The sequence below is a fragment of the Petaurus breviceps genome, unplaced genomic scaffold, assembly GCF_028583685.1.
Source record: "Petaurus breviceps papuanus isolate PSGF00001 unplaced genomic scaffold, PetGlider_PUasm1.0 90823, whole genome shotgun sequence".
Taxonomy (NCBI): domain Eukaryota; kingdom Metazoa; phylum Chordata; class Mammalia; order Diprotodontia; family Petauridae; genus Petaurus; species Petaurus breviceps.
The window spans coordinates 3,171,834-3,189,304 of NW_027187352.1; the positions used below are offsets into that span (position 1 = coordinate 3,171,834).

Sequence of the window (17,471 nt, forward strand, 5' to 3'; positions counted from 1 at the left end):
ACCTTTTATTAAGGAGATTTGTTCTGTGAAGTTTGTATTTAGTCAAAGGACTGCACATTTGAGGACCTAGAAGGCCATATGTGGCTTCAAGGCCGCAGTTTCCCCACCTCTGATTCTAGTCCATTTCATCATGTTATATTGAGACCAGGTGACTTGCTAAAATTCAGAGTTAATAGTCTTCTCCCAACTTTGCCTCCTATGTCCCGAGTCAGACCTCATATTAACACTTTGTACCTCTCTTATGTACTTATATGTTCTCTATACTGTAAGCATTTAATAGATTTTTGGAGTTTATGAATTAAAAAGAGATTCAAACCAAAATTCTTAAATCCCATGCTGCTCCTCAATCTCATGTAGGCAGTTTATATAAAGGTAAGTATCCAGGACAGGTCAATAGAGCTTCATAGTTATTTCTAGAAAGTAGAACTTCTATTATCATAGATTAAATAGGAGGGAAGTAGGGGGAAAGAAGTTAACATTATTTCTTAAGAGAATTCTTCCCAGTTTCCTTTGTTCTTTGAATACTTATTTTTCTTTTTGTCAGGGATGTAGGGAATGTTGTTGAAGCTATGTATGGAGATCTTCCTCCTCCTATCATGCTAATTGGCCACAGCATGGGAGGTGCCATTGCAGTCCATACAGCAGCATCTAATTTGGTGCCAAGTTTACTGGGTCTCTGTATGATCGATGTTGTTGAAGGTAAGTTGTAAAGTTGCACATAGGCCTTTCACACATATGAAGTTAGAGAGTCAGTGTAGTTGGGCCTATTTTAATGTGTTGATATTGGTCATTTACTATGTGTTTTCCTCAATTTTCTTTTTTTATAAAATGAAGATAATATTTGTACTACCTATTTTACAAGGTTGTTGTGAGTAAATGGCTTTGCAAACATTGAATCACTGTATAAATGTAAGTACTTATTATCCTACCAAAAACATATGTGAAACCCAGGGACTTTCCACAGACCTGTCAGAGCAATTGTTTTTCCAGAAAGTTTGCTTCCATTCATAGGATTAAGTGAGTTAGTTGTTATCAGTGCTTTAGGATGTTATTTAACTGAGTTACTTATTATTAGTTACTTACCAATGCCTCAGAATGCCTGTTATTATTTTGGTTTGATGTCTAGGTACAGCGATGGATGCTCTAAATAGCATGCAGAATTTCTTACGAGGTCGCCCTAAAACCTTCAGTTCCCTGGAGAATGCTATAGAATGGAGGTAACTGCCAGCTTGAGTTTCCATTAAGAATCCCACCTGTATAAGAACATTCCTTCTCATCAACCTCTTTAGATTGTCCCTCATAGCCATTAAACTCATCCCACAAATAATACGGCCATCCAATATGTGTGTACACACACAGGTATATATTTACATGTGTATGTGTATGCATACACATGTGTGTGCATGCATGGACATGTATATAGCATATATGGAATATTTATGCTTTACAAATCCATATAAAGAAGAAGACAAAATAAACACTAGATCCAGCTCTGAAAGAAGGAAAAAGAAAGTAGGAAAAAAGTAGGGCAAAGCAGCTTAGGAAAACATATAGACTTGAAGGTTGTTAATTCTGGAGTCACACTAGCAGGACTTAGTATGGTTGAGTATGGTAGACATACATGTGTACATGCCTGTAGATGTATTTTAGGGAAATGAATTGTTGGCAATGGGGAATGTTAATGTAAAAACCAAAATAATACCAAAAGTGAAACCACTTCAATTCTTTCAAACACTATATTATTTCCAGTCTAGATTGGTGAACTGTGTTTCAATTCTTGAGGGTACAGAGGGACATGACAATGCTTCTCCATTCTGCTGGTTCCCTGGATGTTATTCGTGGCCAGTAGCCAGTATGATTACTCTTTAAATTCAAATCATGGAAATAGAGGCATGTAGCAGTCATCATTCAAAGTGGGTTCATGTTTTGCTGTGTTGGTTCCATAATACTAAACATCCAAATACTAAACTAGGAAATTCTCTGTACCTTTTAAAAACTTCCTATCTGAGATAATATTCATATTGTGAAGACTAGTCATATTTTTCACTTTTTTTTGTCTTTTACACACAGATATGCATATCCACACCCAGTCCTAACTACAAGGGAAGCAAATCTCATTCAGACTAAGTGACAAAGTAAACTGCTGAATAACATTTTCTCTCCTCTTCTCTTTCTAGTGTGAAGAGTGGCCAAATACGGAATCTGGAATCTGCTCGAGTTTCAATGGTTGGCCAAGTCAAACAGTAGGTCTTGTTTTTTCTGACAGTTAGATGCTGAAACTATGTTAGGGTGTCTACCAACTATCCTTTTTCCTTCTCAGTTTTAAACTAAACGAAAGCTCAAAGATTTAAACTGTTGTAGGAGTAAACACACTACCAGCTAAAATGACAGTGATGGAATAGAGAGGATATAATTTTTAAAGGACCTGAGCTCCAGACCTTGCTCTATCACTTGCTGTGGTAACTTGAACCCTTTTCTAATCTAAAATGGGGTTATTAATAGTATAGTGTGATATGGTAGGTAGACACTGAACTTGAAGTCAAAGTTATCTAGGTTTGATCATCCTGGTTTGACTAATGTTCTTCATCCTTGGATACTAGCTGTGTGACTGCGCTTAATCACTGTATCTAAGTCTCCTCTTCTATAAAATAGTGACAATGCTACCTATAATATTAACCCAATAGGATTATTTTGAGGATCAGATGAGATTATGTATGCAAAAGGCATTTGTCAATTTTAAAGCACAATATAAATACCAGTTTTTTCACTGCCTAGTTGCTTTGAGTTCTAATGTGACTGAAATAGTGGTGAAAAGCAATCAGAAAGGTTAATGATTTATACTTAAATATTAAGGGGTGTATGTATAAATAATGTATAGTATATATGGTTTTAATAGCTTTAAACCGCACTAAGATTTTTGGGACACTTTGTATAATAAATTTCATACATAATTTTTAAAGTTTTAATGCTTGTCTATGATCCCCTTTTGACCTTACTTCTCTTATGTGTATTTTAAAAAATACTTCAGTGACCCATCCTTCCTTCTTCCCTCCCTCCTTAAGCTTTCTTCTTCCAACTCTGCCTCCTAAAAAACGGGGGAGGGGGGGAAATCTCAATAACAGATATGCATAGACATGCAAAACAAATTCCCACATTGGCCATATCTAAAAATATATGTCTTTTTCGCCATCTTAAGTCCATCATTTCTTTGTCAGGAGGAATTAACATGTGGATTCTTCATTGGTATTCTGGAATTTACATAAGTGCTTTCTTAATTCTAATATGTAGATATAAAGAATTAATGTGTAATACTTATACTATTATTTAAATAACATTACATTTTTATAACAGGCAGTATGGCGTAGTGGATAGAGAGCTGGCCTTGGAACCAAGAAAACCTTTTTTCAAGTCCTTCCTCTGACTCATACTGGTCGTATGACCCTGGACAAGTCATTTTTCTATCTGCTCTAGACAACTCTCTAAGACTTACAGAAAAGGTGCCAATCTGTATTGGTAGAAATTATTCCTTATCAGGAGCTCCCAATAGTATCAAAATTACAAGTCTACTTCCTCTGCCTATATATTTTTATAGAAAAAAATAATAATTACTTCATGTGTATTAATTGGAAGACTTACACATGGGCAGAAGAGTTAACTGTTTTCTTTTTTTTTGGTAGGGCATTTGGGGTTAAGTGACTTGCCCAAGGTCACATGGCTAGTTGGTTTTTTGTTGTTGTTGTTGTTAAGTGTCTGAGGCAGGATTTGAACTCAGGTCCTCCTGACTCCAGGGCTAGTGCTGTATTCACTGTGCCACCTAGCCTCCCGAGTTAACTGCTTTCTAAACAGCAGATTAGGGAGCACATTTTTTGACTGCTTTATTCTTCTGTAACACACTGCTCAGTACCTATGCTTCATTTCATATTTTGTCTCTGAAGATGTTAACAATATACAGTTGATGAATGAGCCTGGTGACTGCTTGCTGAGACAGTCTTGCATTTTAGGGATGTGTTTTAGCAACATTCTTTAGGGATTGTGGATTTAGCCTGTGTACTTAATACTTTATCCAAATCCTTCTTGGACCCAGTTATTTTCTTACATAGTCTCTGGATGAACAGTGCTAAATGTTTATCCATGTATAAATAGAGTCTCCTTTAATTTATGCTAAAACTACCTTGGGTAAATGAGTTTCCTCCTCTCTCTAAAATTAAGGAGTTGAACTAGATGATCTCAAAGATCCCTTCTAGTTTTAAATACCATGATTCTGCTTTGTTTCTGCTGCAATGGTTCTAGGATCCTAGATTTGGTGCGTGAGCCTATGTTCACCATATCTATGACCTTCATCATTTTGTAGACTTGGATCCTATCTCCTTGCAGCCATTTTCATCTTTACAGACTTTCTTTTGAGAGCTCCAAATTTCTTAGTTTATCTTCATATGAAAGTCCTTTGTCAGGAAAAGAATTTGGGGTGATGGTATGGTTGGAAAGGAAGGCAATGACCTTGTATGGTGCTAACATGCTGTGCTGACATGATGATGATAATAGTTTACGTCAGATATAGTATGGGAGGTCTTCTTTCTCCAGGGATAAGTGGCAATGAGAAAAGAGCACTTAAAATGAATCCATTTAAAACAGAATCAGTATCATAGTTGAAAAGCTTCCATTGAGACTTTATCTTAAAAAATGAAAATAAAAGGTATGAAAGTGAATTTATTTTAATTTTTTATAGAATTTAGGTTGATAATTATATGCTAATTCTTAGAATGAACAAAGAATAAACCATTTTAATGTTTTTGGCATAATTTCTCCCAGATCGTATGACAACTCACCATGACTTCATATCTGCCTTTCTTGCAGCATGATAAAAAGGAGTCATTGTCACAAAAATACTTTTGGACTTCAGTTTTTTTTTAATTCTTAATTATTTAATATTAAAATTATTCCTTTTTGAAGTGCCACCTTGAAAACCAAAGATAGGCTTGTAAAGATATTGGCAGAGTGGGACAGAATAGATAATATCGTTAACCAGGAGGGATGTTTGAGTGGGGATTAATTTTACAAGTGGTTAGTTCATTAGTGAATATTTTTCTTACATTGACTTTTGTTTTTTTCTGCAATGTTGTAGGGAGGTAGTTTGGTGTAGAATGTTGAAATAACTTTGGAGACAGGAGAACCAAATACTCTAGTAGAGTTCTGCCTCTGACACATACTGACAAATCATTTCACCTCTTCAGTGGCTCAGAGAACTGCAGCTAGTTGTACAACAGTTACTTGTTGATCTATACTGGTAGAGAGATTTTCTTTACCAAGAGTTCGCTGTACCAATGAAATCAGGAATCTGGGCCAAAACAAAAAGCAACTGTAACATAAACTTAAACTTTATAGTTATGGTAATAGTTCCCATTTCTGGAGCACTTCACAGCATACAAAATACTTTCCTCAGAACAACTCCATGACTTAGGTAGTTTAAGAATCATTATGCTAATCTTACAGATGAGTAAACAAACACAGAAAGGTGAAGTAGCTTTCCAACAGAACTAAGTAGTAGAACTGGAACTTGATCCCAGGACTTCCATTGCTAAATATAGTAGTCATTCTACTATATCAACTGGTATCAAACTCAAATAGAAATGAATCTTTGACTGAGAAAAACCACAAATTAACATTCTCTATGTTGTATTATATATTTTAAAAATTTCGTTAAATGTTTCCCCTGTCACATTTTAATCTGGATTGCTGCCCATTTTGCCTGTAGGCCTTGAGTTTTAGGTCCCTGCACTGTATCATATTGCTTCTGTACATGTCAGCAGAAACTAACCCAGACAGACAACAGTAAACAGAACTGAATCCTCATATTTTTATCTTAACAAGCTGGTATTCCAGGTCTTTCTACAATGTGTGTGTTGCCCTACCTACCACCTGTGGGAGATAATATAAACTTCAAAAAGAGCAGAGCTGGGAGAGGGGGAGAGAGCAGAACCAAGATGATGGAGTTGTAAGAAGCAGTACAATCAAACTCTCCCCTCCAAAAGATTTCTCTATACAGATCTAGAAAATTCACCAGACTGAATCCTAATGGGAAAATCCAGAAAAAGTTACATTGAGTCGTCTATACAAGAAAACTAAGCATAGGAAGTCTGTAGACATTGGGAACAGGTTGGGCCAGGATTACTCCAGCACCTAAGGAAAGGCTAAGCACCAAGGCAAGAAGACATCCCAGACCATGAAGGAGCATCACCAAATCTCTGCTGGGACACTGTATCAGGGACGGGTGCCAGCTGGCATGTTTGTCACCAAAAAAACAGTTCTGGGTCTCAGATCCAGGACAGATTGAGAAAGGGAATTTGGGTGTGGGGTTAGAGGGGCCGTGATGTCCAGGTAGGTCGACTCTGGGTAAAAATACCACAAAAGGAGGAAGTTCAGAAGCCAGCAACAGCTGCAATGATGTGTCTCAAGACACTAGGAGCAGAGTGGGTTCTCAGTTCCAGCTTGCTGAGGAATAACTATGGAAGAAATCCCAGACCAGAGGCATCCCAGACTACCTAAAATTCCATCACTCTGAAAGAATAGATCTTTCCAGCTGGCTTGATAGGTTATCTATGTTGTATTATATTTACAATTATATTTATTAGTAGCAGTTGCTGTTGCTCAGACCAAAACCCAGGTCAGGAACTTGTGGAGCTCAGAATGGGGAGCAGCAATCAGACATTGCCCTGGATCAGACCTCTTTGAGAGTACTGAAAGCTTGCAGGTTCCTACCCTGTCTGAAAAACACAGCACTCACCACCCCAAGAAAGCATCAACAGGACCCATCCCAGATCTTCACTCCAGAAGTGGACAGAGCCCAGCCCTCACATCAAATCCAAAGTCTGGAAGTAGATGGGAAGAATGAACAAACAAAAAATTCATGCCACCGTAAAGAACGACTGTGGTAGCCAGAAAGCTCAAGACACAAACCTAGAAGAGGAGAGTGACACCAGAACAACCATAAACAAAGTCTCAGAGAAAACCACATCTTAGGCACAAGAACTAGAATTCCTGGAAGAGATGAAACAAGAGTTGAAAAAAAAAGTTTTGAGATGTTTAAAAAATGGAATGAGAGCACTAAGGAAAAAATTAAAAAAGAAGTGAAAGTTACAGAAGAAAGAATTGGATTTTTTCTGGAGGTGATCTATAAATTCTTTCAATTGGTATTTCATTTTCTTTTTTTTTGGAGGGGGGAGGTAGGGCAATTGGGGTTAAGTGACTTGCCCAAGGTCACACAACTAGTAAGTGTTAAGTGTCTGAGGCCAGATTTGAACTAAAGTCCTTCTGACTCCAAGGTCAGTGTTCTATTCACTGCACCACCTAGCTGCCCTGGTACTTCATTTTCTATGTTCAAAAGTTCTGGGCAATTCTCTTGTTTATTTCTTGCATTTTATATCACCTTGCAACTCTATATCGAGTTCATGTTTTTAATTTTGTTGTGTTCTTGAAGACATCTGCTCCTTAGATTGTCTCTACACATCATATCTTCAAGATTAGTATGTTTTATTTGAATAGTGAGCATATTTTCTTTTAGTGTTATTTTATTTTTTGCTTTTCTTCTAGATTGTCTTTCACTTCTGTATATTTATATTCTCAGTCTGTTGTTCTCACTGTTGTTTTTTTTATGAGACTTCCCATTTCAAAATTCTAATTTTTCTGTTCTGCCTACTATTTCTTTTGCTATGTAGGCTACAAATTCTGCTGTCATAATTCTTATTTCTTTTGTGAACTACTCAGGATCAGTAAGAAGTGGTTGCATGTTTTCAAATTCCCCAGGGTCTGCTTTCTTATCACGGGTTGGAACATCTTCTTTTGTTTTGCAGTATGTATTCTTAGATGTCTGAACTAATTTTACATCTGGATGGCATATTTCCTTCTTTTGTTAATGTTTTCCCTGTTAGGTTGCTGAATGAGCTCAGGGTAGTTGTTTCAGTGCATGTTGTTTGTTTGGAGGGGGGAAGCAACTGTCAACTTTTCTTTTTCCACGGGTGTCATGGACCATGGAGATGACTGGAGTTGGCTTTTATTTTTAGTGCATAGTATCTATTTTGGAGAGGTATGCGAGGTTGTAGGGATCAGCAAAAAAGATTTAGTCCTATATTTTGTTGGTCATATAACCTAGAAATAAAGGCAAGAATTGTAAAGAGAATTAACAGCTTGGCACACAAGGTACAAAATCTTGCCCAAGCAACTAGCTTTCTGAAATTTAAAATGGTCCAAATAGAAGCCAGTAGCTCTGTGAGGCAAATGAAAAATTAAAATCAAAAGACTGAAAATATAAGGTATATCATAGCAAAGACAACTGATCAGGAAAACAAATCAAGGAGAAAATAATTAAGAATCAATGGACTATCTGAACACCATGACAAAAGAACCTAGATGTCCTATTTCATAAAATCTTAAAAGAAAACTTCTTGGAACCAGAGGGCAAGGTTGCAATAGAAAAGATTCACCAATCATGTCCTGAAAGGAACCTCAAAATGTAAACTCCCAGGAAGCAACCAGAAAGAAAAAAAAATTCCAAGTGCTGAGGAGCCACAATCAGGTTCACACACAATTTAGCAGTCACCACTAAAAAGGAGTGGAGAAATTGGAATAGGATATTCCAGAAGGCAAAAGAAATGGGCTTATAACCATGAATAACTTACCCACCAAAACAGAATCTAATGGTGTAGGAGGAAAAAATGGACCTTTTTTGAAATAGAAGACCTCTAAGCATTCCAAATAAAAAACGCTGAGTTGCATAGAAACTTTGAAGTTCAAACACAGTACTGAAGAAAAACATAAAAAGGTAAGCATGAATGAACAACGATTAATTACTAAATAAGGATAAGCTGCTTACATTCAAATATGGGGAGATGATGCATGTGGTCCCTTCTGAGTCCTACTATTGAGAGCCATAGACAGAGTCCAATTAGATAAGGCTTGGGAGTGGTTCTCTTGTGTCTTAATGATCTTAAGTAAAGGTTGGAAAAAAGAGGGGAAGAGGAATATATTGGAAGAGGGGAGAAAGAAAGAAAGGTAAGGGAAAATGATCTCACATAATCAGGGTGCACAAGTAAACATCTTTACAAATGAGGAGGAAGAGGTGGGGTAGTGGCTGACGGTGGAACCTTACTCGTCCGTACTACATAAAAGAAGAAAGAATATATACATATACACACATGGGGTATAGAAATACATTTCACCCAACAGGGAAATAAGGAAAGGGGAAAAGAGGGAAGAGGATTTTAGAGGGAGGGAGTAATCCTAAGCAAAAACAAATTCTAAGGATGTACAAAAATATAACTTTTTGACATAACAAAGAATTGGAATCTAGGGGTCGTGCCCATAAATTGTTGAAAGACTGAGTAAGTTATGGTATATAAATGTGATGGAATACTCTTGTGCTATTAAAAAAAGACGATGAAGGGAATGGTTTCAGAAAAACCTGAGAAGATTTATATGAACTAATACAGAGTGAAAAGGACAAAACCAGAACAACAATTTCTACAATTACAACAGTATGGTAAAAGTAAACATCTGTGAAAGATTAGAAACTTATCAGCATAATGACTAACCATGATTCCAGAGCACTATAGCCTCCTGATATGACTTAGAGTGTAAAATGAGACAAAGATTTTTACATCTGGCCAATGTGGAAATTTGTTTTAGTTGACTATAGAGGATTGTAAGAGGTTTTGTTTTACTTCTGTTATCAGTGTTGGGGGTGGAAGGGAGGGTAGGTTGGGTAGGGAGGTAATAAGGTAGATTTTTGCTGATTGAAATAGATGTAATAATAATAAAAAAGAACAGAGACTCAGTTGCTTCTTTCAGTGACCCCAGTTCACTATGCTCTACTTTATGTTATGTTTTCCATTCTTCCTCTTCAACCTAGTGAGTCCAAAAATGGGCTCTGAAAACCCATGTTGTACTAGTTGTTAAAATGTTGTATTAGTCACTTAGTGTGAATTAGCCACAATTTGCTTCTTTGAATTAGGCTTTTGCTTTATTCCCCTTGAGTCCTTGCACCTTCCTGCCCTGATTTTCTCCTGTCTAAAGAATCTATTTTCTTTCTGTCTTTATGACAGGAAGCCATTTCTAAGTCCTTATTATTGATAATAATAGGAATACCAGTGTTCCCATGGTACCTTCCTTTTTTTTAGAGAGTTCCACATATATCACAAGCATTCCTTGAAAATAAGGGGTTGTCTTTTATTAGCTGCCCTTTTGAGAAGCACAAATTATGGAGAACTTTTGCCTTTCCACAAGAGAGAGAAAAGGATATGAGTTAGCCATAGTCTCATAGTTAATAAGCATTGGTGATAGGATTTGAGCCAAGGTCTCACTCAAAGTGCCGGTCTTTTCATTTCCATAGTCTGTCACTTCACCCTTTCCTAAATCCATTTATTTTCATTTCTAAAACACATCTCCATTATACTAAGGAATAAGAAAAAATCCAGCACATATTCATGTCAAAGTGCTGGTCTTTGAAAGGTTCCATTTATTTTTTCTTTATCTATAACTGTTTTTCTTTTCTTCTTTCTTCTTATAGTATTGTAAAGCATAGCCAATATTTTTAATTAAAACATTTTTAAAAATTGAATACTTTGGAAATAACAAGTTAATTATTTGCATTTAACTTACCACCTTTTTAAAAAAAACTTAGGTGTGAAGGTACTCTAAGTCCTGAAGTCTCTAAAACTATGGTGGAAGGGATCATAGAGGAAGAAGAGGAGGATGAAGAAGGAAGTGAATCTGTTAATAAAAGAAAGAAGGAGGATGATACTGAGGTAATAATTGTTTACATTTATATATTGTTTTGCTTTCATTATCTCATAACACTCATGTGAAGTAACACTCATGAAGAAGATTATTACTTCCATTTTACATATGAGGAAACAGGTTCAAAATTGTGCCATGATTTACCTAAAGTCATAAAAAGAGGGGCTGCATTCCAGGCATAGAGGACAGATTATGCAAAAGCACAAATATGAGAGATGGAATACTAAGTTAGGGGATAGCAAGTAGAACAAAGAGCTAAAACTTTTTATTTCCTAGAAAGGTTGGTTATAGCCAGATTGTGGCAGACTCTAAAAGCTGGGGAGTTTTATTTTATCCTAGTGGCAACAGGTAGACACCAAAGGTTCCTTGAGCAGCAGAGTGACATGGTCAAATAGTACAGCAGTACTTTAGAGATATTATTTTGAGAGTTTTGTGGAGGACAGATTGGAGAAGAGAGAGACTGGAAGCAGTGAGTCCAGGTAGAAGGGCAGAGATAAGGGCCTTGATAGTAGAAAAAAGGAGACTGATATGAGAGATAGGAAGATAGAGGTAATGTGACTTGGCAGCTGATTGGATATGAGGGATGAAGATAAGGAAAGAACCCAGTATTACTCCAAGGTTGTAAACCTGGGTGACTGGAAGGAAGGTAGTATTTTTGTCAGAAATGGGAAAGTCTGATAGAAGGGTAGATTTTGAGGGGAAGTGTATGAGTTTTGTTTAGAACATGTTGAGTTTGAGATCCCTATGGGACATCCATTTGCAAGTGTTTGACAGGTATTTGATAATATAAGATTGGAGTTGAGAAGAGAAACTTGGGCTGTCTAGAGAACTGGAAGTCATCTGTATAGAGAGAATCCATAGGAGCTTATGAAATTACCAGGAAAGAATATATAGAGAGAAGAGACAAGGGCTCTGGAAAAAGAGCCTTGGGAAACCAATGCTTGGTGGGGGAAAGGAAGATGGGTGATGATTTAGTAAAAGAGATTGAGGAGGACAAATAGGAGAAAATCTAAGGAATACAGACTATGCAGGAGGGAGGCAGAGTCAACTATGTTCACTGCTGCTTAGAAGTAAAAAAGTGGAAAAGCTAAGAAAGGCCATCATATTCACAAGCTTAGATATGAGTTAGAGATTGATGCACCTTTTCTTCCTATATATAATTGGATTAATACTAATTTTTTTGGACTGAACTTATAATTTCATTGATATAACAATTCCCAGCGAGGAAACTTTATAACAATGTAGATTGGTACCTCCTCTGCCGCTAATAGTCAGAGAGTTACCTAGGGCACTAAGTTCCTCCCACAGCCATTATTATGTTTCAGAGGTAAGACTACCATTCTTCCTGCCTGCCAGGGTCTCCCATGCATCCTGGATCATCTCCACTCGTCCTGATGAATATCAAGCGCCTAGACCCACATGGCTCTGGAGGAGAGAGTAAGACTGGTGATCTTGCACAGTCCTCCCTCATTGAAATTCAAGTCAACTGCAAGTCATGTCATCATTTCCTGATGTCATGGTCCTTTTAGAGAACGAAGGACAAGCACAATAATAAGGGATATTTATGTAGAATTTTACACGTATTATTTCACTTGATTCTCATAACCACTTTGCTACAGGTATTATCATACTTCCATTACACATAAGGAGCCCAAGACTCAGAGAGGTGAAGTAGTTTGCACAAGGTCACGCACCTTACATGTCAGAGGTGACATTAGAAACCGAATCTCTTTTTCCATCAGAAATCTTTCCTCTCTGCCACACCATCATTAGTTATTCACCCTTCAGAGGAGAATTTGCATTGAAACATGAGCACCTTAGAGAGGATCTGTACTTTGCAAAATTAAAGGATTGTCAAACACTGGAAATATATGACTGCCCAAATATAAACCCTCTACTGATCCCCTGGCTATTCCTTTTACTCATCCCTGCCTCTCTCCATCTGTTCACGTTCTCCTCCCCATCAACAGTTCCCTCCCTTCTCTTCTTTATCTAGCCAAATCCCACTTATACTTCAAAGCCCAGTCCATAAATGATTCTTGCTGTGCTTACATTCATATTGATCTTTCCATTCTGAGCACCAGATTGATTATAAAATGTGCATCTATAAAGCACTTAGTAACAATAATTCTCATTTCAGTACTGCTTTTTTAAGTTTACAAAGCAGTTTCATCACATATTCACCCAATGAAGTTGCACAGATATTTTTTATCCCTAATGGACAGAAAAGAAAAGAGAGGTTGTCCCAGGCTTGGTGAATCTAAACTCAGTGTGTTTTTCACTGTACCCTGAGTAGGAAATGAATTACTTTTTAAAAAATTTGCAAAGTTCTTACTTTGTGCAAAGCAAGGTACTAAACACTGGGACACAAACAGAGAAGTAGGACGGTCCCCACTCAAAGAACTCATATTCTAATGGGGGAGACAACAGATATGGATAGTTTTAGCTGCAAATCATACAGAAAGGTCATGTGGACCTTAGGGTACAGTGACAGCAGATGATCATGCCTCTTCTGTAATGGTATTTCCATTGATAAAATCATCAGTTTCTGATATTGAACCATTTGACAGAGGCAGGGACTTCAGGGGAGAGTATTTAGTAGCTATGACTGCTGCTAGTGGTTGCCAGGCCACATCTCAGGGATTACTATGAATAATAAGTCATATTTGTAGAAAGCATCTTAAATTTTGCAGTGACTTTTTTCACAGTGACCCTGTGAGGTATTTTAATGCAAGTGCAGCCTCTAAAAAGTGAAGTTGACTTGGCCTGGGCCACAAAGTTAGTTGTTGTCTGATCACTCAAACCCAAGTCCCTTGACATCTACTCCAGCACTTTCTTTACCGTTTTACATTGACTCCCAGTATTATGTTAGTTATGAGGAAACTGATTTCCATTAACTCTACACAAAAATGATTCTCCTTACTTTATGAACACATCATGTGTACTCTGTTGGATTATCTGCCTCTGGTGCTTGGGTCTTGTTCCCCCAGCCATATTTTTAACTTTTTAAAGTTAACTATATCTTTCTCTATATCTTACCCTAAAGCACTTGGTATAGTGGTAGAAAAAAATTAGAAATTGAATAGATTTAGGATTTTATCAATGTGAATTTCAATACAGAACAAAAGCCTTCCTATCTTAATCTATGCAGTTTTTATCCAAGTCCTTCTGTAAATCTTCTCTGAAGGATCCACTCAATACAACATAGTTCCTTTGGTTGTTTTATTCTCTTGAGTTTTTGTTGTAGAGTTTGGTAATGTCTGCCTATTCTGTTTCACTATTGTTACATAAGCGGCCTATCTCTCCTTTTCCTAAAATACGACCTTGATATTTTTTATGCCATTTCTCATACCGTGTTTCCCCGATAATAAGACCTATCCCGAAAATAAGCCCTCCCCTTACTGTGTAAGATTCCTCTAAAATAAGCCCTCCCCTGAAAATAAGCCCTATTGAGATTGCTACTGTAGTGAAGGTGATCTGCTGCGCTACGGTATCCTCTGTACGCACCGTCCCCCCCCCCGTGAAACGCACGCTGCGCTCCAAGCTGCATCCAATCAGAGCTGCAGCAGTGAGCATGTCATCCTGTTCTTCCCAGTGATTTGCTTGCTGGCGCCATTGAGAGCAGTGCCGCGGAGGAGAGCTGAGGCAGGACAACATAAGCCCTCCCCTGAAAATAAGGGGCTTTGAATGCCAAACAGAACATTTTATTTGATCCTGGTGTCAAGTGGATGCCATTGGAATTTATTGATGGCGGGGGGGGGGTATAGTAATGACATGGTCAGACCTTTGCTTTAGGACAGTCACTTTAGTGGCTAAATGAAGGGTGTATTGGAGTGAGGGTAGACTAGAGGTAGCCAGCCCCACCAGCAAACTTGTAGTAATCAAGACATGAGATGATGAGGGCCTGTACTAGAGAGTGTCAGAGGAGAGAAGGGGGCACATTCAAGAGATGTCATAAAAGTGACGTTAACAAGTCTTGGCAACAGCTTTTGTGTAGTGGGGAAAAAGATAGTGAAGAATCTAGGATGACTCCTAGGTTGGAAACCTGAGGGACCGGGAGAATGGTGCTTTCCTTTAAGTAATAGAGAAGGTGGAGGAGGGGAAGATGGGTTTAGGGGCAAAGATGATATTTCATTTTGGACAAGATGTCCACTGGACATCCAATTTTAGATGTCTGGAAAGTAGTTGGAGATGTGAGATTGGATATGAGCAGAAAGATAGGGCAGGATAGGTAGATTTTAGAATTGTTAGCATAGAGATGGTAATTAAATCCATAGGAGCTGATAAGATCACCAAATATGGTAGTATAGAGGGAGGGAAAAAGAGGGACTAGGATAGAGAGCCCTGAGGGACACCTATGGTTAGACGGCATAATCTAGGTAAGAATCTAGCAAAAGGAGAGAGAGAAGGAGCTGTCAGATAGGAGGAATACACAGAGAGAGGTATCCTGAAAACCAAGAGAGAAGAGAGTACCAAAAAGAAAAGAGTGATCACCAGTGTCAAAGGCTGTAGAGAGGTCAAGGATAATGAGGATTGAGAAAAGGCCATTGGATTTGGCAACTAAGAGATCATTGTATTGGGAACTCTTGGTGAGAAAACTCCATCTACCATTGCAGATTGGCAGTTGCTTTGTGACTTTTTTTCTCAGAGTGTTGCCTAAAGCACTGAGATTAAATGATATACCTAAAATTACACAACCAAGTATGTGTTAGAGGTAATAATTAAATACAGATCTTCCTGACTTCAAGGATGTCTCTATAGCCATTTTATGGCAATAAGCAGTATAATATCCCTAGCTTGATCTCTGAGCCTCTGTTTTCTCATCTCATAAAATGAAGAGTTTGAATTAATCTTTTTTTTTTTCTTTCTGGAGGGGGTAATGCAGGGCAATTGGGGTTAAGTGACTTGCCCAAGGTCACACAGCTAGTAAGTCTTGAGTCTGCATTTGAACTCAGGTCCTCCTAACTCCAGGGTCAGTGCTCTATTCACTGTGCCACCTAGCTACCCCAGAATTAGATAATCTTGATAGCTCCCTGATCTAAATCTATGATTATGTGGTCCTTTGGTATAATCTTACTTCATTCTGGAATCAGCACTTGTCCATTTTCAGTGACTGTCTAAGACATACATATTGATTAATTAACTTGATGGTCTACTCTCCAGCTGCATGTCATTTTCTGTTTAGTTTTTTAAACTCCTATTTAGCCTTTCCAAGTAGTTTTCAGATACTTCTTCCTTTGGTATTTATTATCTTGGTCTATTTGGTGATGGACAGATAATTCTAATTTTATTTAAACAGAAACAATATAGATGGCAAGTAGTTCACTGATAAACAGCTCTCACATGACATTCTGAAGTCAACATAAGTGATCTTTTATATACAAGACTTGAGCATGGTGGTTTTGCTTTATTCACAAATACTTTCAAATCAACTGACTTCTCCATTATTACTCCCCAGATGTCTTTATCGTCCCTAAAAAGTCTACCATCATTTCATCCTGATTTTTAAAATGAGAAATTAAGGACATCTCATGTTCTTCACTATGCCTCTACTATCCTCCCTCCTACTTTTCACAACTAAGTTCCAAGCCATTCTTTAAAGCCCAATTCACATACCATTCCCGACAAAGTGTAATTTAATCCACTTGTCAGTAACAACCTCCATCTTTGGATCTCATACGTATTTTGTTCATGAAACACAACACCTTAATATACATTTGTCTGTGTATATTATGGTTTTCTGCATTTCTTATTCCCCTAATAATATGTATATGGTGCTAGATATATAACTCTTAAGAGTCATATTTATGGAAGTAATAATTAAATCCATTGTTTTGATGAAGTTCTCTTCATTCTAGCCAAATTGGCCTTCTCCCTGTTCCTCACACATGTCACACCATCTCTTGTTTTCACTCACTATTGCACAGGCCTGAAATGCACTCCCTTCTCATCTTTACCTCATAAGAGTCCCTCTCTTCCTTCAAGATGTACTCTGACATGAAACTCTTCCTAATGCCTCCAACTAGATTGACTTTATAACAACTCTGAGCTATAGGTGTTAGATTAGTCTGCATTTTAAAGGTGAGAAAACTGAATGTTAAAGTCTTTAAGTAACTTGTACAGGGCCACATACCTACTGTCTAAGGCAGCATTTGAACCCAGGTCTTCCAGACTCTAAGACCAGTACTACACCTGAGGCAGCTAGGTGATACCATAGTGCACAGAATGCTGGGCCTAGAATCGGGAAGAACTGAGTAGAAATGTGGCCTCAGACACTTACTAGCTTTGTGACCCTGAGTAAGTCACTTAACCTTTGTCTACCTCGATTTCCTCAACTGTGAAATGGGAGTGGTAAGAGACCTACCTCCCAGGGTTGTCAAGAGAATTAAATGAGAAAAACTGTGCTTCCATAACATGCATATACCACAACTTGTTCAGCCATTCCCCAATTGTCTGTCTCTAATGGTCTGTTTCTTCTATCATATAGGGAGTATATATTTCCCCGATAATAAGACCTATCCTGAAAATAAGCCCTCCCCTTACTGTGTAAGATTCCTCTAAAATAAGCCCTTCCCCGAAAATAAGCCCTATTGAGATTGCTACTGTAGTGAAGGTGATCCCCTGCGCTACACACTACATTACGGTACCCTCTGTATGCACCGCCCCCCCCCCCCCCCCCCCCC

General features: G+C 37.8%; 1 protein-coding gene across 1 annotated transcript in view; it reads left to right on the forward strand.

Moving 5' to 3' along the window:
• PPME1 (protein phosphatase methylesterase 1) overlaps positions 1 to 17,471 on the forward strand; it is a 69,613-nt gene that overhangs the window by 31,444 nt on the left and 20,698 nt on the right. Inside the window, exons 6-9 of the mRNA XM_069070834.1 lie at positions 545 to 699; positions 1,127 to 1,217; positions 2,178 to 2,243; positions 10,673 to 10,796. Of these exons, the coding sequence (XP_068926935.1) occupies positions 545 to 699; positions 1,127 to 1,217; positions 2,178 to 2,243; positions 10,673 to 10,796 (436 nt within the window). The remainder of the gene's footprint in view (positions 1 to 544; positions 700 to 1,126; positions 1,218 to 2,177; positions 2,244 to 10,672; positions 10,797 to 17,471) is intronic.